This window comes from Bombina bombina, chromosome 3 (assembly GCF_027579735.1).
Source record: "Bombina bombina isolate aBomBom1 chromosome 3, aBomBom1.pri, whole genome shotgun sequence".
Classification (NCBI taxonomy): domain Eukaryota; kingdom Metazoa; phylum Chordata; class Amphibia; order Anura; family Bombinatoridae; genus Bombina; species Bombina bombina.
Window position 1 is genome coordinate 43,594,260 of NC_069501.1, and position 26,692 is coordinate 43,620,951.

Consider the following 26,692-nt stretch of genomic DNA (forward strand, 5'->3'; position numbering starts at 1 on the left):
GCCAAATCAAAGGCCAAACAGTCTAATTTTCGTGCCTTTCGTAACTTCAAGGCAGGAGCAGCATCAACTTCCTCCGCTCCAAATCAGGAAGGAGCTGTTGCTCGTTACAGACAGGGCTGGAAAGTTAACCAGTCCTGGAACAAGGGCAAGCAGGCCAAGAAACCTGCTGCTGCCCCTAAGACAGCATGAAGAGAGGGCCCCCTATCCGGAAACGGATCTAGTGGGGGGCAGACTTTCTCTCTTCGCCCAGGCTTGGGCAAGAGATGTCCAGGATCCCTGGGCGTTGGAGATCATATCTCAGGGATATCTCCTGGACTTCAAAACTTCACCTCCACGAGGGAGATTTCATCTTTCAAGGTTATCAGCAAACTAAATAAAGAAAGAGGCGTTTCTACGCTGTGTACAAGACCTCTTACTAATGGGGGTGATCCACCCAGTTCTGAGGTTCATCAGATTTCAGTCAGACAACATCACGACTGTGGCTTACATCAACCATCAAGGGGGAACCAGAAGTTCCCTAGCGATGTTGGAAGTCTCAAAGATAATTCGCTGGGCAGAGTCTCACTCTTGCCACCTGTCAGCGATTTACATCCCAGGCGTGGAGAACTGGGAGGCGGATTTTCTAAGTCGCCAGACTTTTCATCCGGGGGAGTGGGAACTTCATCCGGAGGTCTTTGCTCAACTGATTCATCGTTGGGGCAAACCAGATCTGGATCTCATGGCGTCTCGCCAGAACGCCAAGCTTCCTTGTTACGGATCCAGGTCCAGGGACCCGGGAGCGGTGCTGATAGATGCTCTGACAGCCCCTTGGGTCTTCAACATGGCTTATGTGTTTCCACCATTTCCGATGCTTCCTCGTTTGATTGCCAAGATCAAACAGGAGAGAGCTTCGGTGATTCTGATAGCGCCTGCGTGGCCACGCAGGACCTGGTATGCAGACCTAGTGGACATGTCGTCCTGCCCACCGTGGTCTCTGCCTCTGAGACAGGACCTTCTAATTCAGGGTCCTTTCAACCATCCAAATCTAATTTCTCTGAGGCTGACTGCATGGAGATTGAACGCTTGATTCTATCAAAGCGTGGCTTCTCGGAGTCGGTTATTGATACCTTAATACAGGCTAGGAAACCTGTTACCAGAAGAATTTACCATAAGATATGGCGTAAATATTTATATTGGTGCGAATCCAAGAGTTACTCATGGAGTAAGGTTAGGATTCCTAGGATATTGTCTTTTCTACAAGAGGGTTTAGAAAAGGGCTTATCCGCTAGTTCGTTAAAGGGACAGATTTCTGCTCCGTCTATTCTTCTACACAAACGTCTGGCAGAAGTTCCAGATGTTCAGGCTTTTTGTCAGGCTTTAGCTAGGATTAAGCCTGTGTTTAAGACTGTTGCTCCGCCGTGGAGCTTAAACGTAGTTCTTAACGTTCTTCAAGGCGTTCCATTTGAAACCCTTCATTCCATTGATATCAAGCTGTTATCCTGGAAGGTTCTGTTTTTGATGGCTATTTCTTCGTCTCGAAGAGTCTCTGAGTTATCTGCCTTACATTGTGATTCTCCTTATCTGATTTTTCATTCAGACAAGGTAGTTCTGCGTACTAAACCTGGGTTCTTACCTAAGGTAGTTACTAACAGGAATATCAATCAAGAGATTGTTGTTCCATCACTGTGTCCTAACCCTTCTTCAAAGAAGGAACGACTTTTGCATAATCTGGACGTAGTCCGTGCCCTGAAGTTCTATTTGCAGGCAACTAAAGATTTTCGTCAAACTTCTTCCCTGTTTGTCGTTTACTCTGGACAGAGAAGAGGTCAAAAGGCTTCGGCTACCTCTCTCTTTTTGGTTTCGTAGCATAATACGTTTAGTCTATGACACTGCTGGACAGCAGCCTCCTGAAAGGATTACAGCTCATTCTACTAGAGCTGTGGCTTCCACCTGGGCCTTTAAAAATGAGGCCTCTGTTGAACAGATTTGCAAGGCTGCAACTTGGTCTTCACTTCACACTTTTTCAAAATTTTACAAATTTGACACTTTTGCTTCTTTGGAGGCTATTTTTGGGAGAAAGGTGCTTCAGGCAGTGGTTCCTTCTGTTTAAGGTTCCTGCCTTGTCCCTCCCTTCATCCGTGTACTTTAGCTTTGGTATTGGTATTCCATAAGTAATGGATGACCCGTGGACTGACTACACTTAACAAGAGAAAACATAATTTATGCTTACCTGATAAATTTATTTCTCTTGTAGTGTAGTCAGTCCACGGCCCGCCCTGTCTTTAAGGCAGATCTAAATTTTAATTAAACTCCAGTCACCACTGCACCCTATGGTTTCTCCTTTCTCGTCTGGTTTTGGTCGAATGACTGAATATGACATGTGAGGGGAGGAGCTATATAGCAGCTCTGCTTGGGTGATCCTCTTGCAGCTTCCTGTTAGGAAGAGATATATTCCATAAGTAATGGATGACCCGTGGACTGACTACACTACAAGAGAAATAAATTTATCAGGTAAGCATAAATTATGTTTTTAGGTGTTACTTATGACCATTTTGAGAGGGGCCTGGAACCAATCTCCCTCACTTCCCATTGACTTACATGATAAACTGGGTTTCGATTTACAACCATTCCTTCTGGAACCTAACCCCGGCGTAAACTGAGGGCTACCTGTATATGTATCTTAGAAACTGCAGTGGTCGACTTAGAAATTTGACTTTTTCCGGCGGAGCTAGCCAGCCAGGGAGATGGCCGCGGCTTGAGAGAGCTCCTGGGCCCAAACTGGCTGAGAAGTCACAAAAGCAACTAAAGAGCCAGAGAAAAGCTGCTTAAAAGACAGCGGTGGACTCGGTTTCACGCTCAGTAGACTACATACTGGGGATAGAGGCACTCATCAGCAAAGACTCTGAGAACTAACATATTAAAAAGACCAGGACTATTGGAGTTAGTCATGTTACCTACAGAGGCTGCTCCAAACTCTGAATTGACTAAGTTGGGAAGTTATAAAAAGACCAACTCTGGATCTGTTGTCCTAGAAACACAGAATCATGAGTAGGGCGCTACTGGAAATATGTTTTCTAGATAATTCTCAGATGGAGATGAGGGAAGAGAGGGATAGTAATGTTACTGTTTTCACTGTTTTACAAATTCTTTCTGTATTTATTAAACCCAATAAAAAAGATTTAAACATAAAGTTAGCTTATTTCTGAGCAACAACAGACAACAGGAAAAGTGGTGCTTTTTACTATGGGGGAACATATAGGGCCACACTCTCCAGGCACCACCATGTAAAGCATCTAGATACGGGCCTCACAATTCCCACACTCAGCCTCACTTGCATTTTTATGGACTATTAAACAGCCTTATCCATTTTAATAACAGGCTTCAACTTCAAATCACTTCCATAAAACGTCAAAGCTTACAGAAAGAGGGAAACTGTGGAAAAGACGATAAGTCCATTCTAGCACTAGTTATCAGATGCAGTGTGGAGCACGCCATCTTTTTTCAAACAAGACATAACTGCCATGAGGGGATACGTCACAACCTAAGACAAAATGCGGTAGCACTGAACATAAGCACGTGAGCGCAGCAAGGGATTCAGTCTCAAGCTAATTCTAGTTCAAGACATAAACATGTCCCCTAAAAAGCCTAATAGAAAGGGGAATGGCCCTAAGCAGAGAAATCATACGACACCATCAGTGAACAACTTTTTCAAAACTTTGGAAGCTAAATCTGCAGCCATCAACGCCACGAAGGACCCGGACTCTGTTGCGGCCTCCTCTGAATTAGATACCGAGGGCACGGCGGATACCATAACTGTGCCTAAGGCCCAATTTGAGTCGCTACCATAAAAAAGGACTTTTCTACCCTTGTCTCACAAGTAAAGCAATATTAAAGAAGAAATAAGTGACCTTAAAAAAGAAATGTCGGAGATTGGCCATAGGGTAGAAGCAGTGGAAAACACGCAAGACACGCACACTACAGCTATATTGGAACTGCATAATATCATCCACAAACAAAATACCACGATTCAAGACTTAGAAGAAAAAATGGATGATGCAGAAAATAGAAGTAGGAGGCACAACATTAGAATCAGGGGTATCCCGGAGGCTATCCTAGCGTCAGACCTAGAACAATACCTACAGGATCTTTTTAACTTTCTTAAACACGCAGAAGTACCAGCTAAAATCGACATAGACAGGGCCCACAGAGCTCTTTGCCCTAAACCGCTAGATTCACAACCCCCCGGGGATGTGATAGTTCGCATCACAAATTACCAAGTAAATGAGGATATAATGAAACTTGCTCTGGAACAGAATCCTGTTAAATATGAGAATGCGGACCTCCAACTATATGCGGATCTCTCACAAAGAACCCTCATAAAACGGAGGGAGCTCAAGTCTTTTACCCTGCTTCTTAGGAAAATGAACATAAATAAATAGATGGGGATTCCCCTTTTATTTAATAATCATTTGGAAGGGACGGCGCCTTACTTGTACTTCACCGGGAAACATTCCCAAAGTATGCAAAGATATGGACATTTCACCCCCAGAAGTGGAAAAGAACCAAGTTACTGTGGATCAGCAGGTTGCGGGGGCTAGTGGTGTCCCACTGCCCCAGAGGAAAGAATGGCAACAAGTGCAACAAAGAAGGACACGCAGACACATCCCAAGCAGTCAATCCCTAATGCCCGAGAAGGGGTGATCTTGCCCATACTGGACAGTATCCTTAAAGGAACATTAAACCCAATTTTTTCTTTCAATATTCAGATAGAGAATACAATTTTAAACACCATTCAAATTTACTTCTATTATTTAATTTGCTTCATTCTTTAGATATCCTTTCTTGAAGAAATAGCAATGCACATGGGTTAGCCAATCACACAAGACATCTATCTGCAGCCACCAATCAGCAGCTTCTGAGCCTATCTAGATATGCTTTTCAGCAAAGGATGTCTAGAGAAGGAAGCAAATTAGATAATAGAAGTAAATTAGAAAGTTGTTTAAAATTGCATGCTATTTCTAAATCTTGAAAGAAACATGTTGGGTTTCATGTCCCTTTAATTCTTTTTGTTTTTCCTTTTCAGGAGTTGTTCCCGGAGAACTTTCTCAAGATGTTTTCCAATTTGTGGTTTGCATGTTGCTTTTATTGTTTTCTAGATAGGTAGTTAAAGGTGGGGTCTGTCTTTCCTTACTACCAAACATGTTTACTATTGCTAATTTCTCTTACAGGAATAAGGTTTAGGTCCCACATAGTTCCCTTTTACTGTTTTCAAGTATCATTATTTGGATTTTTCTCTAGCAATTTATATATTCTCAGCCAGTTAGGAGAATTATTCTCCCTATTTTTGACATGTCGTTTTCAACCCTTCCTTCTGAAGGGTCAGGAAGATGTTGGTTATGTTTTTCTAATGTAATTTTATTTGTTTTCAGTTATGTGTACTCATTCTTTATTTCAGGGAAGTGCAGGAAGCTGATAAAATGTGTAAACGCAGATGCCTGTTTTAGTACCCAACTTGAGTAGAGACATTCAGCAAGATCTGTTTATTCTTACACAAAACACTAAGGGGTTAAACTGTCCTAGTAAACGCAGAATGACCTTGCAAAGGAAGGGAGGCCATATTCTTATGCTCTAAGAAACTAAACATATACCTAGGTTTTTCTCTTCAAATTACCCACAGCACTTTCATAGTTCTAATTCCTCTAAGAAAATTAATGGAGTTAGCATATTATTTCATAAGTCCGTCCCCTTTACTTAGACCCATATGGAACCCGATAAAGAAGGGAGATTTTTATGCATCACAGGAATTCTCTTTGGCAAGCCAATCACTCTAGTCAACCTTTATGCCCCTAATAAGAGGCAAATTAATTAATTCTATTGCTAATTCTTTCATTGCGCATACAAAAGGCCCACTGATAATGGCTGGCGATCTGAATGTGCCTCTCAACCCCCTGGTAGACTGTTCTAACCCGGACACGAGAATTAAAATTCCTCATCTGAAGAACATTTGGCAAAACCTTAAATTATTAGAGGTCCATGACACGTGGAGATATTTAAACCCACAAAAAAGAGATTTCACCTTTTTTTCTAATCCAAATAGATGTTATTCTAGATTAGATTACATCTTTGTGGATCATTTAGTTTTATCCTATTCAAAAGAGGCTAACATACTACACACCACTTGGTCAGATCATTCCCTAGTCTCCTGCAGAATAGCCTGGCCTTCAGGCCCTCTTAGAGCCTTTCAGTGGAGACTGGATGAGTCACTTCTGAAAGGTAAAAAGCAGGTTAAAACGCTGGCAAAACACATTAAATCTTATTTCTCTATAAATGATACCCCCAACGTAAATGTTACAACCTTGTGGGAAGCCCACAAAAGCACCATCAGGGATGAATTTATCAAGATCAAGGCCCAATTAAAAAAAGAAAGGATGGATGAACATGTCTCTCTAGCCAAAGAAATTACAAATTTGGAAAAACTCCACAAAAATTCCCTGGGTGACGCTTAAATTCTAGAAAATCTTAACGTTACCAGTAAAACAGAATGCTTCAGAGAAATATTCAAAAACAATTACCGTCCTTCCAACAGACGTTTTATAGGGAAGGAAACAAATCTGGAAGGTGGCTAGCTAGAGCATTAAAAAAAGGCAACAAAAAACCTACATCCATTCGGTTAAAACCAAGACAGGCAGACATATAGAAAGTACTTGCTCAATAGCTGAGGAATTTAAAGTCTTTTATCACAAATTGTATAATCTGTTCCCGGATAGGGACACTCAGGTTCATCTTCAAAAATGCCAACAATATTTAGAACAGGTGCAGCTACCACAATTAACGGTAGATCATAAAGGGATCCTAGATCAGCCAATTAATACCAGTGAGGTTCTAGAAGCAATCTAAATCTAATAAGGCGACGGGTCCAGATGGTTTTTCTGGCCTTTATTATAATACCTTGCTCCATATCTAACTTCCCTATTCAATTCCATTTCAGACGATCTTCCGTTCCCAGACACAATGTTGCAAGCAAACATCACGGTACTACAAAAACCAGGCAAAGTCCCAGATACCCCAGCCAACTTTAGACCAATTTCCTTGCTTAATACCGATTTGAAATTATATTGCAAAATTTTTGCCTCCCGCATAAATAAAGTCCTTCCCCAAATAATACACCAGGACCAGGAAGGCGAAGGATAACACTGTTAAAGTCCTCAACCTTATTGACTATATTTCTACCACGGGTACCACGGCTATATTTCTTTCTACCGACACTGAGAAGGCTTTTGACTGACTTGACTGGACATACCTATACACAACACTTCGACGGTTTAACTTTCTCCAACATAGGTGTGTCCGGTCCACGGCGTCATCCTTACTTGTGGGATATTCTCTTCCCCAACAGGAAATGGCAAAGAGCCCAGCAAAGCTGGTCACATGATCCCTCCTAGGCTCCGCCTACCCCAGTCATTCTCTTTGCCGTTGTACAGGCAACATCTCCACGGAGATGGCTTAGAGTTTTTTAGTGTTTAACTGTAGTTTTTATTATTCAATCAAGAGTTTGTTATTTTGAAATAGTGCTGGTATGTACTATTTACTCAGAAACAGAAAAGAGATGAAGATTTCTGTTTGTATGAGGAAAATGATTTTAGCAACCGTCACTAAAATCCATGGCTGTTCCACACAGGACTGTTGAGAGCAATTAACTTCAGTTGGGGGAACAGTGAGCAGTCTCTTGCTGCTTGAGGTATGACACATTCTAACAAGACGATGTAATGCTGGAAGCTGTCATTTTCCCTCTGGGATCCGGTAAGCCATGTTTATTACGATTGTAAATAAGGGCTTCAAAAAGGGCTTATTAAGACTGTAGACTTTTTTTGGGCTAAATCGATTGATTATTAACACATATTTAGCCTTGAGGAATCATTTTATCTGGGTATTTTGATATAATAATATCGGCAGGCACTGTTTTAGACACCTTATTCTTTAGGGGCTTTCCCAAAGCATAGGCAGAGCCTCATTTTCGCGCCGGTGTTGCGCACTTGTTTTTGAGAGGCATGGCATGCAGTCGCATGTGAGAGGAGCTCTGATACTTAGAAAAGACTTTCTGAAGGCGTCATTTGGTATCGTATTCCCCTTGGGGCTTGGTTGGGTCTCAGCAAAGCAGATACCAGGGACTGTAAAGGGGTTAAAGTTCAAAACGGCTCCGGTTCCGTTATTTTAAGGGTTAAAGCTTCCAAATTTGGTGTGCAATACTTTTAAGGCTTTAAGACACTGTGGTGAAAATTTGGTGAATTTTGAACAATTCCTTCATGTTTTTTCGCATTTGCAGTAATAAAGTGTGTTCAGTTTAAAATTTAAAGTGACAGTAACGGTTTTATTTTAAAACGTTTTTTGTACTTGTTATCAAGTTTATGCCTGTTTAACATGTCTGAACTACCAGATAGACTGTGTTCTGAATGTGGGGAAGCCAGAATTCCTATTCATTTAAATAAATGTGATTTATGTGACAATGACAATGATGCCCAAGATGATTCCTCAAGTGAGGGGAGTAAGCATGGTACTGCATCATTCCCTCCTTCGTCTACACGAGTCTTGCCCACTCAGGAGGCCCCTAGTACATCTAGCGCGCCAATACTCCTTACTATGCAACAATTAACGGCTGTAATGGATAATTCTGTCAAAAACATTTTAGCCAAAATGAACACTTATCAGCGTAAGCGCGACTGCTCTGTTTTAGATACTGAAGAGCATGACGACGCTGATATTAATATTTCTGAAGGGCCCCTAACTCAGTCTGATGGGGCCAGGGAGGTTTTGTCTGAGGGAGAAATTACTGATTCAGGGAACATTTCTCAACAAGCTGAACCTGATGTGATTGCATTTAAATTTAAGTTGGAACATCTCCGCATTCTGCTTAAGGAGGTATTATCCACTCTGGATGATTGTGACAAGTTGGTCATCCCAGAGAAACTATGTAAAATGGACAAGTTCCTAGAGGTGCCGGGGCTCCCAGAAGCTTTTCCTATACCCAAGCGGGTGGCGGACATTGTTAATAAAGAATGGGAAAGGCCCAGTATTCCTTTCGTCCCTCCCCCCATATTTAAAAAATTGTTTCCTATGGTCGACCCCAGAAAGGACTTATGGCAGACAGTCCCCAAGGTCGAGGGAGCGGTTTCCACTTTAAACAAACGCACCACTATACCCATAGAGGATAGTTGTGCTTTCAAAGATCCTATGGATAAAAAATTAGAAGGTTTGCTTAAAAAGATGTTTGTTCAGCAGGGTTACCTTCTACAACCAATTTCATGCATTGTCCCTGTCGCTACAGCCGCATGTTTCTGGTTCGATGAGCTGATAAAGGCGGTCGACAGTGATTCTCCTCCTTATGAGGAGATTATGGACAGAATCAATGCTCTCAAATTGGCTAATTCTTTCACCCTAGACGCCACTTTGCAATTGGCTAGGTTAGCGGCTAAGAATTCTGGGTTTGCTATTGTGGCACGCAGAGCGCTTTGGTTGAAATCTTGGTCGGCTGATGCGTCTTCCAAGAACAAGCTACTTAACATTCCTTTCAAGGGGAAAACGCTGTTTGGCCCTGACTTGAAAGAGATTATCTCGGATATCACTGGGGGTAAGGGCCACGCCCTTCCTCAGGATCGGCCTTTCAAGGCAAAAAATAAACCTAATTTTCGTCCCTTTCGTAGAAACGGACCAGCCCAAAGTGCTACGTCCTCTAAGCAAGAGGGTAATACTTCTCAAGCCAAGCCAGCTTGGAGACCAATGCAAGGCTGGAACAAGGGAAAGCAGGCCAAGAAACCTGCCACTGCTACCAAGACAGCATGAAATGTTGGCCCCCGATCCGGGACCGGATCTGGTGGGGGGCAGACTCTCTCTCTTCGCTCAGGCTTGGGCAAGAGATGTTCTGGATCCTTGGGCGCTAGAAATAGTCTCCCAAGGTTATCTTCTGGAATTCAAGGGACTTCCCCCAAGGGGGAGGTTCCACAGGTCTCAGTTGTCTTCAGACCACATAAAAAGACAGGCATTCTTACATTGTGTAGAAGACCTGTTAAAAATGGGAGTGATTCATCCCGTTCCATTAAGAGAACAAGGGATGGGGTTCTACTCCAATCTGTTTATAGTTCCCAAAAAAGAGGGAACGTTCAGACCAATCTTAGATCTCAAGATCTTAAACAAGTTTCTCAAGGTTCCATCGTTCAAGATGGAAACCATTCGAACTATTCTTCCTTCCATCCAGGAAGGTCAATTCATGACCACGGTGGATTTAAAGGATGCGTATCTACATATTCCTATCCACAAGGAACATCATCGGTTCCTGAGGTTCGCATTCCTGGACAAACATTACCAGTTTGTGGCGCTTCCTTTCGGATTAGCCACTGCTCCAAGGATTTTCACAAAGGTACTAGGGTCCCTTCTAGCTGTGCTAAGACCAAGGGGCATTGCTGTAGTACCTTACTTGGACGACATTCTGATTCAAGCGTCGTCCCTTCCTCAAGCAAAGGCTCACACGGACATTGTCCTGGCCTTTCTCAGATCTCACGGATGGAAAGTGAACGTGGAAAAGAGTTCTCTATCTCCGTCAACAAGGGTTCCCTTCTTGGGAACAATAATAGACTCCTTAGAAATGAGGATTTTTCTGACAGAGGCCAGAAAAACAAAACTTCTAGACTCTTGTCGGATACTCCATTCCGTTCCTCTTCCTTCCATAGCTCAGTGCATGGAAGTGATCGGGTTGATGGTAGCGGCAATGGACATAGTTCCTTTTGCACGCATTCATCTAAGACCATTACAACTGTGCATGCTCAGTCAGTGGAATGGGGACTATACAGACTTGTCTCCGAAGATACAAGTAAATCAGAGGACCAGAGACTCACTCCGTTGGTGGCTGTCCCTGGACAACCTGTCACGAGGGATGACATTCCGCAGACCAGAGTGGGTCATTGTCACGACCGACGCCAGTCTGATGGGCTGGGGCGCGGTCTGGGGATCCCTGAAAGCTCAGGGTCTTTGGTCTCGGGAAGAATCTCTTCTACCGATAAATATTCTGGAACTGAGAGCGATATTCAATGCTCTCAAGGCTTGGCCTCAGCTAGCGAGGGCCAAGTTCATACGGTTTCAATCAGACAACATGACAACTGTTGCGTACATCAACCATCAGGGGGGAACAAGGAGTTCCCTGGCGATGGAAGAAGTGACCAAAATCATTCTATGGGCGGAGTCTCACTCCTGCCACCTGTCTGCTATCCACATCCCAGGAGTGGAAAATTGGGAAGCGGATTTTCTGAGTCGTCAGACATTGCATCCGGGGGAGTGGGAACTCCATCCGGAAATCTTTGCCCAAGTCACTCAGCTGTGGGGCATTCCAGACATGGATCTGATGGCCTCTCGTCAGAACTTCAAAGTACCTTGCTACGGGTCCAGATCCAGGGATCCCAAGGCGGCTCTAGTGGATGCACTAGTAGCACCTTGGACCTTCAAACTAGCTTATGTGTTCCCGCCGTTTCCTCTCATCCCCAGGCTGGTAGCCAGGATCAATCAGGAGAGGGCGTCGGTGATCTTGATAGCTCCTGCGTGGCCACGCAGGACTTGGTACGCAGATCTGGTGAATATGTCATCGGCTCCTCCTTGGAAGCTACCTTTGAGACGAGACCTTCTTGTTCAGGGTCCGTTCGAACATCCGAATCTGGTTTCACTCCAGCTGACTGCTTGGAGATTGAACGCTTGATCTTATCGAAGCGAGGATTCTCAGATTCTGTTATCGATACTCTTGTTCAGGCCAGAAAGCCTGTAACTAGAAAGATTTACCACAAAATTTGAAAAAAATATATCTGTTGGTGTGAATCTAAAGGATTCCCTTGGGACAAGGTTAGGATTCCTAGGATTCTATCCTTCCTTCAAGAAGGATTGGAAAAAGGATTATCTGCAAGTTCCCTGAAGGGACAGATTTCTGCCTTGTCTGTGTTACTTCACAAAAAGCTGGCCGCTGTGCCAGATGTTCAAGCCTTTGTTCAGGCTCTGGTTAGAATTAAGCCTGTTTACAAACCTTTGACTCCTCCTTGGAGTCTCAATTTAGTTCTTTCAGTTCTTCAGGGGGTTCCGTTTGAACCCTTGCATTCCGTTGATATTAAGTTATTATCTTGGAAAGTTTTGTTTTTAGTTGCAATTTCTTCTGCTAGAAGAGTTTCAGAATTATCTGCTCTGCAGTGTTCTCCTCCTTATCTGGTGTTCCATGCAGATAAGGTGGTTTTACGTACTAAACCTGGTTTTCTTCCAAAAGTTGTTTCTAACAAAAACATTAACCAGGAGATTATCGTACCTTCTCTGTGTCCGAAACCAGTTTCAAAGAAGGAACGTTTGTTGCACAATTTGGATGTTGTTCGCGCTCTAAAATTCTATTTAGATGCTACAAAGGATTTTAGACAAACATCTTCCTTGTTTGTTGTTTATTCCGGTAAAAGGAGAGGTCAAAAAGCAACTTCTACCTCTCTCTCTTTTTGGATTAAAAGCATCATCAGATTGGCTTACGAGACTGCCGGACGGCAGCCTCCCGAAAGAATCACAGCTCATTCCACTAGGGCTGTGGCTTCCACATGGGCCTTCAAGAACGAGGCTTCTGTTGATCAGATATGTAGGGCAGCGACTTGGTCTTCACTGCACACTTTTACCAAATTTTACAAGTTTGATACTTTTGCTTCTTCTGAGGCTATTTTTGGGAGAAAGGTTTTGCAAGCCGTGGTGCCTTCCATTTAGGTGACCTGATTTGCTCCCTCCCTTCATCCGTGTCCTAAAGCTTTGGTATTGGTTCCCACAAGTAAGGATGACGCCGTGGACCGGACACACCTATGTTGGAGAAAACAGAATTTATGTTTACCTGATAAATTACTTTCTCCAACGGTGTGTCCGGTCCACGGCCCGCCCTGGTTTTTTTAATCAGGTCTGATGATTTATTTTCTTTAACTACAGTCACCACGGTACCATATGGTTTCTCCTATGCAAATATTCCTCCTTAACGTCGGTCGAATGACTGGGGTAGGCGGAGCCTAGGAGGGATCATGTGACCAGCTTTGCTGGGCTCTTTGCCATTTCCTGTTGGGGAAGAGAATATCCCACAAGTAAGGATGACGCCGTGGACCGGACACACCGTTGGAGAAAGTAATTTATCAGGTAAACATAAATTCTGTTTCCCCATCTCGTTTATACAAAAAAATAATGGCCCTATACGCTAATCCAACGGTTCAGGTAAGGGTAAACGGGACACTATCTGATACTTTCGAAATAAGAAATGGGTCCAGACAGGGGTGCCCACTTTCCCCATTACTGTTCATCCTTTCCTTAGAACCTCTTGCTATTAAGATCAGGGCAAATTCTCAAATACAAGGTATACAAATAGGACATAGACACCACAAGTTAGCTATTTATGCTGATGATCTATTATTAACAGTTACTGATCCCCTAAACTCTATAACGCATGCCATGACGGAATTATCCCACTTCGGGACGGTCTCTAATTTTTCAGTTAACATGTCAAAATCTGAATTTTTACCAGTTAATGTATCACAGCAGAACATTAAGACTCATTGCCCCCTTAATGTACAAAATAAACTTCTAAAGTATCTGGGTATATTTCTAACACCTGATAGACAAAATACACGTAAACATAATTACGGGGAGTTGATTAACGAATTTCATTCTCTGACCTCTTCTTGGCTTTTAAAAAACATATCTTGGCTAGGCCGGATTCAAGCAGCTAAAATGGTATTGTTGCCCAAAGCACTGTATATACTCCAGACTGTCCCCATTCAAAACATCTCCAGGGAAATAGACATATTACAAAAGATAATGAATGATTACATTTGGCGCCGTAGGCCACCATGGATCAATAAAAGCACGATCTACAAGGTGCCAGCTCAGGGAGGCCTAGGTGTCCCTCAGCTCATATAAGTTAGCCATCTCTCTACAAAGAGTTCTGGAGTGGTGTGGCCACGAAGGAGATAATTCCAAAGGGTGGATGCAGATAGAAACCTTGTTGGCAGGTGCAAAAAACCTGGGTAATAGGTGTTGTAACTCATCAGCACTCAAAAGTCCAACAATCTCCCAACTTTCCATTACCAATGAAACTTGGAAGAACTGGTTGTTTATACTCAAAGTATTTAAAAAAAATTGACAAAATATTCCCCACTCACAAATTTATTATTAAACCATGAATTCCCCCCAGGCCTCAAAGAGGAGTGTCAAGTAGGTTCCTCATTCTCTTCCCTGATCCCTATTCATACACTACTAGATAATAGTAATTTAAAAAACGAAGCAGCAAATAGACACCCTAACACTCCCTTTCTTTACCTCTTGGTTTAGTTACCACCAGGTAGGACATTTTATCTTCTCTCACAGATGTAAATCTGATTTCCTACGCCCTCTCACCCAGTTGGAGCAAATTTGTCTTTGTGGCTCGAAATATTAGAAATCAATCTCTACTTTATATAAAATAGTACTTGATAACAGAGTTCCAAATCTCCCCTCTTTTATGAAAAGCTGGGACAGGGAAATGAATACAGATACAACACTCAAAGAATGGCACACCAGATTTAGAAGACTTGCGCAGTCCACACACTCCTCGGGCACAAAAGAAACAAACATTAAAATTTGCATGAGGTTGTACCTGACTCCTGCTAAAATAAAGCATATACAAAAAAAAGTTCTAGCACATGCTGGAGAGGTTGCGAACAAATAGGTCACATGAGACACATTTGGTGGGAGTGCTCACCCATAAATGAATTTTGGTTAAAGATCTTTAATGATATTAATCTAGTATTGCACACTCAAGTGAGCCCAAATCCAGAGGGAATTCTACTTCAAAAATCACCCCAGATTGCGTGTAAAATACAGAGACAACTATTCCAAATTATGTTAAATACAGCGAAACAAATGATACCCAGGTACTGGAAATCCACCAAAATCCCTACTATCAGTGAGTGGAGGAGACTAGTAGATTTGTATCTAACTTTAGAAAGATTTCACTACCTTAAATTAGGTAATTTAGACTTTTTTGAGAATATGCTTCTCCTTTGGCAGTCTTTTAAGTACAGTAATAACCAGCAAGATTACGGGTACTTGAGGGATTTATCTCGCCGCCGCTACCTAGCACTTTCCTCTTTAGGCCTCGAGGGGAAACCCAAACTGATCTTGAGTACACATGGTTATTTTTGTTGATGTGTATTAATAATTGTATTTCTTTTATTTTTTCCTGTTATGTTTATTCTGTGGAGATGTATTTATGCCTTTCCAACAGGTTATAATAGTTACGGTACATGCTGATGCGTGTTCAATATGCAGTCTGGTATTCAGGTGTATAGGCAATCAATCTTTTGCGAACTGTTAGAACTCTTCAATGTGAAGGATTTCCTAGGACTTAAGCACAAATGTGTAGATTTTGTATCACATGGACTGCTCTTTCCATTACCAGCTCTCAGATTACTGTATTGTGCCTTTATGTAATTTTGTTGTATGCATTTGAAATAAATAAAAAAAAAGGAATATATATTAAAAAAAAAAAAAAAAAAAAAGAAATTTGACTTTTTCCTATCTTTAACATTCAGTAACTTTTCCCTTCTGTGCTAGTAGCTTTTAACCCTTGACTAGTAAACCATAGTGACATTTTTCCACCGTGTATATATATATATATATATGTGTGTGTGTGTTTATACATTAAAAATTAGGGGTGGAAAAATATCACTATAGTTTACTAGCCAGAGGTTAAAAGTTACTAGCCCAGTGGGGAAATGTTATAAGTTGACTCAATGTTCAAGGTAGGAAAAAGTGAAATTTTCTACTTTGCTGAAATTATCCGTGGCTAATGGACTAGTGGAAATCTCAATCCCTGTATATTATACAATACAGAATCACGACTGCAAGAAATGACAAACAAATTCTTGAGGAGCTGCTATAATTCTAGATGTCCAACAGAATTTATTAGAACTTACTAATATAACACAATCAACACTACTTCAGAAGACATTGAGGAATTCTGAATTAAAGTGCCTAACCTTTATCACAATCTATAAATAAGTATAACAGAAATGTCGGCAGTGATTGGCGTAACGGCAGTTGGAGGGTTAATGATGAGGTAGATAACAGGTAGCTGAGCTGACCACTTATTATGATATTGGTAAACTTTTTGATACAGATGTAACGGGATGTTAAAACACAAATTAATGGCTGCAGTGCTAATTTGTCACTAATGTGAGTATAAAATTGTGGCACCTTATTGGCTTTTTCTCTATATTTTGATGTAGAACTATTTGACTGGTCATCTAGATCATTTAAACAGTTTATTACAACCTCCTATGGTGTCTCACAATAATAGTAAGATGCATTTATCCTGTATGTCTGAATATCGATCCCTTCTAACACCTTTAGTTGTATCTAACTTTAGACCAGACTTCTGTTTTTTTCTACCAATAGATAAAAAATGTTTATATTTTTTGCACTTCTGGTAGACATTATTTCACTGATGTTTGTCAGTATTTTTATTTTGTTTTGTTTACAGTTCTGACACCATGGGTACTGCAAATCTGGAGCAATTGTAAATTGGGATGGGTTTGTGGGCTTGAAAAGCTTATGTTGTACGCTAATTGGGGTGATTGTGCCTGAAACGTCACCAATAATAAATGGATTTCTGAAGAATGTCTGAAATTCCAGCAATTGTAGCCTATCATTTTTTTAGATATACATGTATGTGTGTCTATATATGTTTGTATATATATAAAAATAGCAGATAAGCAAAGGATACAGCTATGCAAAATCTGACGGTCTGAGGAAAGGGTGAATGCCCCGAAACGTTACACAATAAAGAGTTGCTGTGTTTAATATCCAGAGAGTGCAAATATTGGACTTTTTTTGTATAGAGCTTCTGCACCCTGGTACTGTAATTTGAGGCGAGTGGGAGTGCACCACCGACCAAATTATATGTATATATATATATATATATATGTACCAGCACTATGATGTTGATAGCGAGTTAAAATAACCAAGCCATTGTGATTTTGCACAGCTGTATCCTTTGCTTATCTGCTAATTTGTTTACCTAAAACATTGGCGGCGGCGCACGTTGTCTACAGCTGACACAATATGTGGGAGTTTACGCTTTAGAAATGTAATGAAAATGCATTGTGTTCTGTAAAGCATCTTACTCGATCATTAGAGATCTATCTATACATAAAAATGTGTATTACTATTAATCCAGCTAAGCAGCAGCACTTTGTTGTTGTTAGGTTCTAGGCATTCAGATCTGCTCATGTTATGGACGTCAAAGGCTTAATGACTTGATTCCCCTGCATATGTGATCTTTCTATTTCCTGTGCTTCCTTGTTAGTAGACAGTAACTTATTAATTGTTAAATGGACACAAAATGTGTGTTTTACGATTCTGATGATTATTTCATGATTAAACAACTTTCCAGTTTACTTCTGTTCTCTAATTTGCTTTGTTCTGTTAGTATCCTTTTTTGAAAAGAATACCTAGGTAGTCAAAGGAACATCCAGTGCATTACTGGGTGGCAGCTGCTGATTGGTGGCTACACATGTATGCCTCTTGTCATTGACTCACCGGATGTGTTTAGCTAGCTCCCATTAGTGTATTGCTGCAACTTCAATAAAGGATAACAAGATAATGAAGCAAATTAGATAATAAAAGTACAATGGAAAGTTGTTGTATGTTGTATCTGAATCATGAAAGAAATAATTTAGTTTTTTTGTAATTAAAAGCAAAAATTATTTCATATATGTGAAAGGGCATTGCTTAAATGGACAGTCTAGTCAAAACTAAATTTTCATGATTCAGATAGAGCATACCCAGGTGCTGAACCAAAAATGGGCCGGCTCCTAAGCTTAGATTCCTGCTTTTCTAATAAAGATATCAAGAGAACGAAGAAACATTGGTAATAGGAGTAAATATGAAAGTTTCTTAAAATTGCTGCTCTATCTGAATCATTAAAGTTTAATTTAAACTAGACTATTCCTTTAAGCCTGGTAAATATTATTGCATCAAAAACGCTGAGTAAATGCTCTTGAAGACTTAACTGAACTATTAGAAAGTATACAACACATGTAGCCTTATTAGTTCTCACCAGTTGATAAGGACATCTCCATCTGTCTCTCATTCTTCATGACAATACTAAATACAGTAACATTTAAGACATATTGGCACAGCAAGGCATTATTTGTAACCCCCCCCCCCCCCATACACTTTCATGTCCCTCCAGTTTTTTAAATGTTTGCTTGGAGATTAATTTTAAAGCTCTGCTCCTCTTTAACAAACGTGCCGTAATATTTTTTACCAAGCCCACGGACTTCAAGGGTTATTTCACGCACTGTCCCTTGTTCTCTTTTGTTTTAATGTGTTGGGCTCTAGGACGGCATTATTTATTCTGTATTCTACCCTCAGGTATTGGTTTGCTTTATTCTCTTTATCATGATGGTCCTATACATACTTATCATTGTTATACTGTATTCAACAGCCTCTTTTTATTCTTTTCTCTCATTGCTCTCTTTCCAACTTTTCCACTAGTAATTTCTTATAGTTGTTGTGTAGAATGAGGCGCTTGGCAGGTTTATGGGTCCTGTCTACCTTGACGTTTCAATTTGTCTCCTTTTGGGCCATTTCACTAGCCCTTCTGGCTGCCTTGTAGGTTTTAGACATATTGACTTCCTACTATGACCTTACATTTTAATAGCACATTCCTTTCCCCAGACATTATGGTCTTTAGCATTATGGATAGCTTATCTCTCACTCTCTGTGCTGAGTTCCTGTATGGGAATTGCCCTGTACTCAGCTATACTCTTTATCTCCCTCTGGCTTATAGACAGCTCCTGGCTTAACTTCACTATTTCTGTTGCTTGCAGGATTCATAGCCTAATTTTAGCCTTATTTTAAGGACCATTAAGCTTGTGGTTATGGTTTTCATTTTCTCTAACTCAAAACTCTTTGGTTTCTTTCAGCAGTAGGTCAGGTCTCAATGTTACCCCAGAACACTATTAGCTTTCCATTTTGAGTTTATTGCATCCCTTGAATAGTAGTACATTGACACACTTACAATAGGTTCCCAAGTTCATAGTTGGGCTCACATTACTGCCAGTACCAGTTTTTGGTAAACGCTTTAAGCTGTCCAGTCCTAAAGGTCTTTCCCCACATTTTTTTTCCACGTTTTCAGATTGATGTTGAATCCTGCCTTACCACTTTTACTATGGTAAGCATTCCAGTAGTGGATAACGTGTTTAAAGACCCTCTCCATCATGCATGTCTTCTCAGTCCTTACAGACCTATGGAGTCAACCATCAATTTGCTTTATAGCCTCATTTCACAACTTTAGTGTACCCCTCTATGGTTATAAAATTGATGACCACCCCTGCTGTTTTCATTTAAAGGTCTAACCATTCCTTGCCCATTCTGTCTGATTTATACCTTCTTTCTTATCTCTATCGTCTTTCGAAACTCCAAGAGGATCATGTGTTGGCTATGCTTTTTACCAAATGTAGCTACAGGCTTTGTGGTTCCCTCTCTGGTGGGTACTTCATACAGTCTCTCCTTTGATAGGCCCTTGTTTCTCAAGTTCTTTTCTTATATAGGTTTCTTATAGAATTTGGTCAGGTTTCTGGTTATCTATTTGTCACGTACATGCTTGTCCTGTTCCTCTTCTGGAAACATCACATTTTCTCTCCTTGTTATACTAATTAATCATTTGCGTTTAGACATTCTCAGACACCCTTTAGCAAATAGACTATCTTCTTCTGATGGACAAGTTGTGTTGACTTTGAAGCTACTAGTCATGAATTATCCTGTTATATGTTCTTTTATGAAAAACGTAAAAACAAAACCCATTATTTTATAGTTATATTAACTGTAGAATCCTTTCCTTCATGTTCTAAGTGACCATTACATAAAAATCAAAGGTGCTGGCTAAACAAGACAAAGGTGCTGGCTAAACAAGACAAAGGTGCTGGCTAAACAAGACACAGGTGCTGGCTAAACAAGACAAAAGTGCTGGCTAAACAAGACACAGGTGCTGGCTAAACAAGACACAGGTGCTGGCTAAACAAGACACAGGTGCTGGCTAAACAAGACACAGGTGCTGGCTAAACAAGACACAGGTGCTGGCTAAACAAGACACAGGTGCTGGCTAAACAAGACACAGGTGCTTGCTAAACAAGACAAAGGTGCTGGCTAAACAAGACAAAGGTGCTGGCTAAACAAGACACAGGTGCTGGCTAAACAAGACACAGGTGCTGGCTAAACAAGACACAGGTGCTGGCTAAACAAGACACAGGTGCTGGCTAAACAAGACACAGGTGCTGGCTAAACACGACAAAGGTGCTGGCTAAACACGACACAGGTGCTGGCTAAACAAGACACAGGTGCTGGCTAAACAAGACACAGGTGCTGGCTAAACAAGACACAGGTGCTGGCTAAACAAGACACAGGTGCTGGCTAAACAAGACACAGGTGCTGGCTAAACAAGACACAGGTGCTGGCTAAACAAGACACAGGTGCTGGCTAAACAAGACACAGGTGCTGGCTAAACAAGACACAGGTGCTGGCTAAACAAGACACAGGTGCTGGCTAAACAAGACACAGGTGCTGGCTAAACAAGACACAGGTGCTGGCTAAACAAGACACAGGTGCTGGCTAAACAAGACACAGGTGCTGGCTAAACAAGACACAGGTGCTGGCTAAACAAGACACAGGTGCTGGCTAAACAAGACAAAGTTTTTCCGGGGAAGCAGCTCTACCATTTCAATCTTTTTTTCAAGTTTCTGCACTTCTTTGAATCGTTTCTTGCTGAGAACCCGCTGGTCAATAATCATCTCTTGCTTTATGTATGTTGAAAGGGATTCAACAGTAAATGTGTATTTATTTTCTTTTAAAAAATATAGAATGCCCTATTTTATATAAAAATGTGTAGGATGTCTCTTCCAAAAACCTGAACATGCCTAAATAACAAGTCTGAGAAATGACTTTTAATTGTGACACTGTAATGGTGTCTAGCTTTTAAACAGATTTTCCCAAGCACTATCACCCTATCAAAAATCAGCATACATGCATCGTAGTCTCACAATCAGAAGTCATTTCCGTTCATGCTTTCACTGAAGATCTGATTTTTTCCATTCCATGAACTGAGCGACTGAAGTTTTGTTGCTTCACTTAGAGGCCGTTCTATGCTGCAAGAAATCATATTTAGTAGGTCATACTGTATCTTTCATACTGTATCGCATGTGGCTAAACATAAGAACATAAATCCATAGCACATTTCTGTGATTTCCTATGCATAATTCTTACATTTGATAAAAAATAAATGTATTTTTACATTCTCAGAGCCTAATCCTCCCATTGATGAAGTAATTGGAACTCATGGGGTGGTGGCCAGATTTGTAGAGTTTCTGAAGAGGAAAGAAAATTGCACACTACAGGTAAAAATTAGATCATTTTTAGGTAATTACTTTAAAGGGATGTGTTTTACACACACACACACACTTTCTCACACACTAACACTCTCTCTCTCACACACACAGACACTGACACACTCACTAACCCAATCTCACTAACACACTCACACACATATACACACAGACACACTCTCTCTTACTCTCACACAGACACACTCTCTCTCACACACACTCACACTCTCACTAATCCACTCTCACTAACACACTCACACACATATACACACAGACACACTCTCTCTTACTCTCACACAGGCACACTCTCTCACACACACACACTCTCACTAACCCACTCTCACTAACACACTCACACACATATACACACAGACACACTCTCTCTTACTCTCACACAGACACTCTCTCTCTCACACACACACACTGAGACACTCTCACTAACCCACTCTCACTAACACACTCACACACATATACACACAGACACACTCTCTCTTACTCTCACACAGACACACTCTCTCTCTCACTCACTCACACACACACACTGACACACTCTCACTAACCCACATATACACACAGACACTTACTCTCTCATTCACACACACACAACAATGCACACTCTCACATGCACACTATCACATACTCTCACTCACACTCGCACATACTGTCATACACACATATTCACACACTCACATATACTCTCTCACCCACATACACACACACACATATATATAGCCTTGCATCTTAAAGGGATGTTGAAGTAATTTTTTGTGTATATATATATATATTTGAAGATTTATATTTGTGCATGTTTTTGTTTCTACCATTGTGGGGCCTGTTACTGTCCAATGAGCAATATGTCCCTAGGGATCAGTTATGGACAAACTTTTGCTTATTGTTTTTATTCTATTTCACTATGCATGGGGCTCACATTTACCGGATGTACACAACCATATGCTCTGCAGGACCTGTGATCACTAACAGAGTTTTAGGTTAAAGTAGAAGCATATTTGCTTAATAAAGTACTGTACAGCTATACCCCGCTCATACAGCGGGTTAGGGACTGGAGCCCCACTGTAAAGTGAAACAAGGCAGTTTTAGCTTCCTTTTCACTTGCCAGTGTTTAAAAACTTGAAAACATGTTTGAACTAAAATATATTAGGGGTGCAATAGGGCTAAGTTTAGTTTAACACTAGCACAGCACAGTATTCAATTAATATTCAATAAATACTGTACCTGTAAAATAGTGACAATTACTGTAGTAAAAGTTGCCAAACTATAGCACTGAGACACAGATTGCACTGTAATGCTGCAAACAGAATGAACTGCGGATAACAAAATGGTGCCAGTCACTTTTCTCTCAAATTTACGATGATTACAGCACTATTTCATAATCCTTGGAGGTTGAACTTCAGCTCCACAAAGCGAATCGCTCTGTAAAGTGAAGCGCTGTAAAGTGAGGTATACCTGTATATTGCAAAAATGTTTGTTTTTGTTACTGAAATAGTTTTTTTTTTTTAAAGTTTTTATTTTATTTTAACTTTGTACTGAAATATTTGGTATTTATATAATTTGCACTCACACTGCCTGAAATGAAACATTGCAGATGCTAAGTGCTAGATCTTTGTAATAATGTTTAATTTGTTTCCTTTCCTGCCTAGTTTGAAGCAGCGTGGGTGCTAACAAACATTGCGTCTGGAAACTCGATTCAAACCCGTATTGTGATCTCGGCAGGAGCTGTTCCTATCTTCATAGAGTTATTGAGCTCAGAGTTTGAGGATGTGCAGGAGCAGGTATGTCATCTGTGTTTGGTTTGGCTTTTCTCCCTAATCTGATTAGAATTTTGTTGGCCACAGTAAGTCTTTGGGGAAAAAAATCAATAAAAACGTAATCCCAAAACACTAGATAAATATTATCAAGTTTGAGGTGAAGTATTTTCAGTTTATTGTAACTCATTATGGAATTGAAAATCAGTTTGAATAAGTAATTTGATTGTGATCTGAATTTTCACCATTATATACTTGTCATTCAATGAATTTGAGTATCCGGCGGATAACGTTTAATTGCTGCATAACACTTTCTTTAATTTAATTTGTTGTTTACAATTAGGGAATTGTTCTTTAAAAATAAAACAGTTTTCACTGAAAAAGAAATATTGGTAAGATAAATAACGTTAACAAAACATACACACCTAGATTACGAGTCTTGCGTTAGGGTTAAAAAGCAGCGTTGGCCGGTCCTAACGCTGCTTTTTAATGCCCACTGGTATTACGAGTCTTGCAGGTACAGGTGTACCACTCACTTTTTCGGCCAGACTTGGAAATACTGCAAATCCACTTACGTAAATTGCGTAACCTATTTTTTCAATGGGGCTTGCATAGTGCCGGTATTACGAGTCTGACAAAAAGTGAGCGGTAGACCCTCTCCTGTCATGACTGGTACCGCATTTTAAAGTCAGTAGTTAAGAGTTTTACACTACAACGCCGTAGCATAAAACTCTTAACTAAAGTGCTAAAAAGTACACTAACACCCATAAACTACCTATTAACCCCTAAACCGAGGCCCTCCCACATTGCAAACACTATAATAAAATGTTTAACCCATAATCAGCCGAACCGGACATCGCCGACACCTACCTACATTTATTAACCCCTAAACTGCCCTCCCCCAATGTCTCCGCCACTATACTAAAGTTATTAACCCCTAAATCTAATTCTAACCTTTACCCCCCCTAACTTAAATATAGTTTAACTAAATCTAAATAAAATTACTATCATTTACTAAATTATTCCTATTTAAAACTAAATATTTACCTATAAAATAAACCCTAAACTAGCTACAATATAACTAATAGTTACATTGTAGCTAGCTTATGGTTTATTTTTATTTTACAGGCAAGTTTGTATTTATTTTAACTAGGTACAATAGTTATTAAATAGTTATTAACTATTTAATAACTACCTAGTTAAAATAAATACAAAAGTACCTGTAAAATAAAACCAAACCTAAGTTACAATAATACCTAACACTACACTATAATTAAATAAATTAAATACAATTATATTTAATTATATATATATATATATATTATATTAAAGTACAAAAAAACAAACACTAAATTACAGAAAATTACAAGATTTTTAAACTAATTACACCTAATCTAATCCCCCTAACAAAATAAAAAGCCCCCCCCCCCCCCAAATAAAAAAAAAGCCCTACACTTTTGCGGGGCATTGCCCCAAAGTAATCAGCTCTTTTACCTGTAAAAAAAAAAAGGACAAATCCCCCCCAACATTAAAACCCACCACCCACACAACCAACCCTACTCTAAAACCCACCCAATACCCACTTAAAAAAACTTAACACTGACCCCTTGAAGATCACCTTACCGGGAGAAGTCTTCACCCAACCGGGCCGAAGTTCTCAACGAAGCCGGGAGCAGTGGTCCTCCAGACGGGCAGAAGTCTTCATCCAGACGACATCTTCTATCTTCATCCATCCAGCGCAGAGCGGGTCCATCTTCAAGACATCCGGCGCGGAGCATCCTCTTCCAACGAAGTCTTCTTACTAAATGACAGTTCCTTTAAGTGACGTCATCCAAGATGGAGTCCCTTCAATTCCGATTAGCTGATAGAATTCTATCAGTCAATCGGAAGTAAGGTAGAAAAAATCCTATTGGCTGATGCAATCAGTCAATAGGGTTGAGCTGGCATTCTATTGGCTGTTCCAATCAGCCAATAGAATGCCAGCTCTATCCTATTGGCTGATTGCATCAGCCAGTAGGATTTTTTCTACCTTAATTCCGATTGGCTGATAGAATTCTATCAGCTAATCGGAATTGAAGGGACTCCATCTTGGATGACGTCACTTAAAGGAACCGTCATTTAGTAAGAAGACTTCGTTGAAAGAGGATGCTCCGTGCCGGATGTCTTGAAGATGGACCCACTCTGCGCCGGATGGATGAAGATAGAAGATGCCGTCTGGATGAAGACTTCTGCCCGTCTGGAGGACCACTTCGCCCGGCTTGGATGAAGACTTCTCCCGGCTTCGTTGAGGACTTCGGCCCGGTTGGGTGAAGACTTCTCCCGGTAAGGTGATCTTCAAGGGGTTAGTGTTAGGTTTTTTTAAGGGGGTATTGGGTGGGTTTTAGAGTAGGGTTGGTTGTGTGGGTGGTGGGTTTTAATGTTGGGGGGGATTTGTACTTTTTTTTTTTACAGGTAAAAGAGCTGATTACTTTGGGGCAATGCCCCGCAAAAGGCCATTTTAACGGCTATTTGTAATTTAGTGTAGGGTAGGGCTTTTTTTTATTTGGGGGGGGGGGCTTTTTTATTTTGTTAGGGGGATTAGATTATGTGTAATTAGTTTAAAAATCTTGTAATTTGTTTATTATTTTCTGTAATTTAGTGTTTTTTTGTACTTTAGATAATTGTATTTAATTGTATTTAAATATAGTGTAGTATTATGTATTATTATAACTTAGGTTAGGTTTTATTTTACAGGTACTTTTGTATTTATTTTAACTAGGTAGTTATTAAATAGTTAATAACTATTTAATAACTATTGTACCTAGTTAAAATAAATACTGTACAAAGTTGCCTGTAAAATAAAAATAAAACCTAAGCTAGCTACAATGTAACAGTTATATTGTAGCTAGCTTAGGGTTTATTTTATATTTAAGTATTTAGTTTTAAATAGGAATAATTTAGTTAATGATAGTTATTTTTATTTAGATTTATTTAAATTATATTTAAGTTAGGGAGGGTTAGGGTTAGACTTAGGTTTAGGGGTTAAAGGGCCAGTAAAGTAAAAAATAAATCTTTCATGATTTAAATAGGGCATGTAATTTTAAACAACTTTCCAATTTACTTGTATTACCAATTTTGCTTTGTTCTCTTGGTATTCTTAGTTGAAAGCTAAACCATGTGCTAATTTCTTAGACCTTGAAGACTGCCTCTAATTGGAAAGCATTTTGACAGTTTTTCACCACTAGAGGGCTTTAGTTCATGTGTTTCATATAGATAACATTGAGCTCAGGCACGTGAAGCTCCTAAGAGCAAGCACTGATTGGCTAAAAATGCATGTCTGTCAAAAGAACTGAAATAAGGGGGCAGTTTGCAGAGTCATAGATACAAGGTAATCACAGAGGTAAAAAGTATATTATTATAACTGTGTTGGTTATGCAAAATTGGGGAATGGGTAATAAAGGGATTATCTACCTTTTTAAACAACAAAAATTCTGGTGTTTACTGTACCTTTAA

General features: G+C 40.2%; 1 protein-coding gene across 4 annotated transcripts in view; it reads left to right on the forward strand.

Moving 5' to 3' along the window:
* The window catches only part of KPNA1 (karyopherin subunit alpha 1), a 244,350-nt gene that overhangs the window by 126,031 nt on the left and 91,627 nt on the right, over positions 1 to 26,692 (forward strand). For all 4 annotated transcript variants that reach the window (XM_053705809.1, XM_053705810.1, XM_053705808.1 and 1 more), the window contains 2 exons: positions 21,355 to 21,449; positions 23,096 to 23,227. In XM_053705809.1, coding sequence (XP_053561784.1) covers positions 21,355 to 21,449; positions 23,096 to 23,227 — 227 coding nt within the window. The remainder of the gene's footprint in view (positions 1 to 21,354; positions 21,450 to 23,095; positions 23,228 to 26,692) is intronic.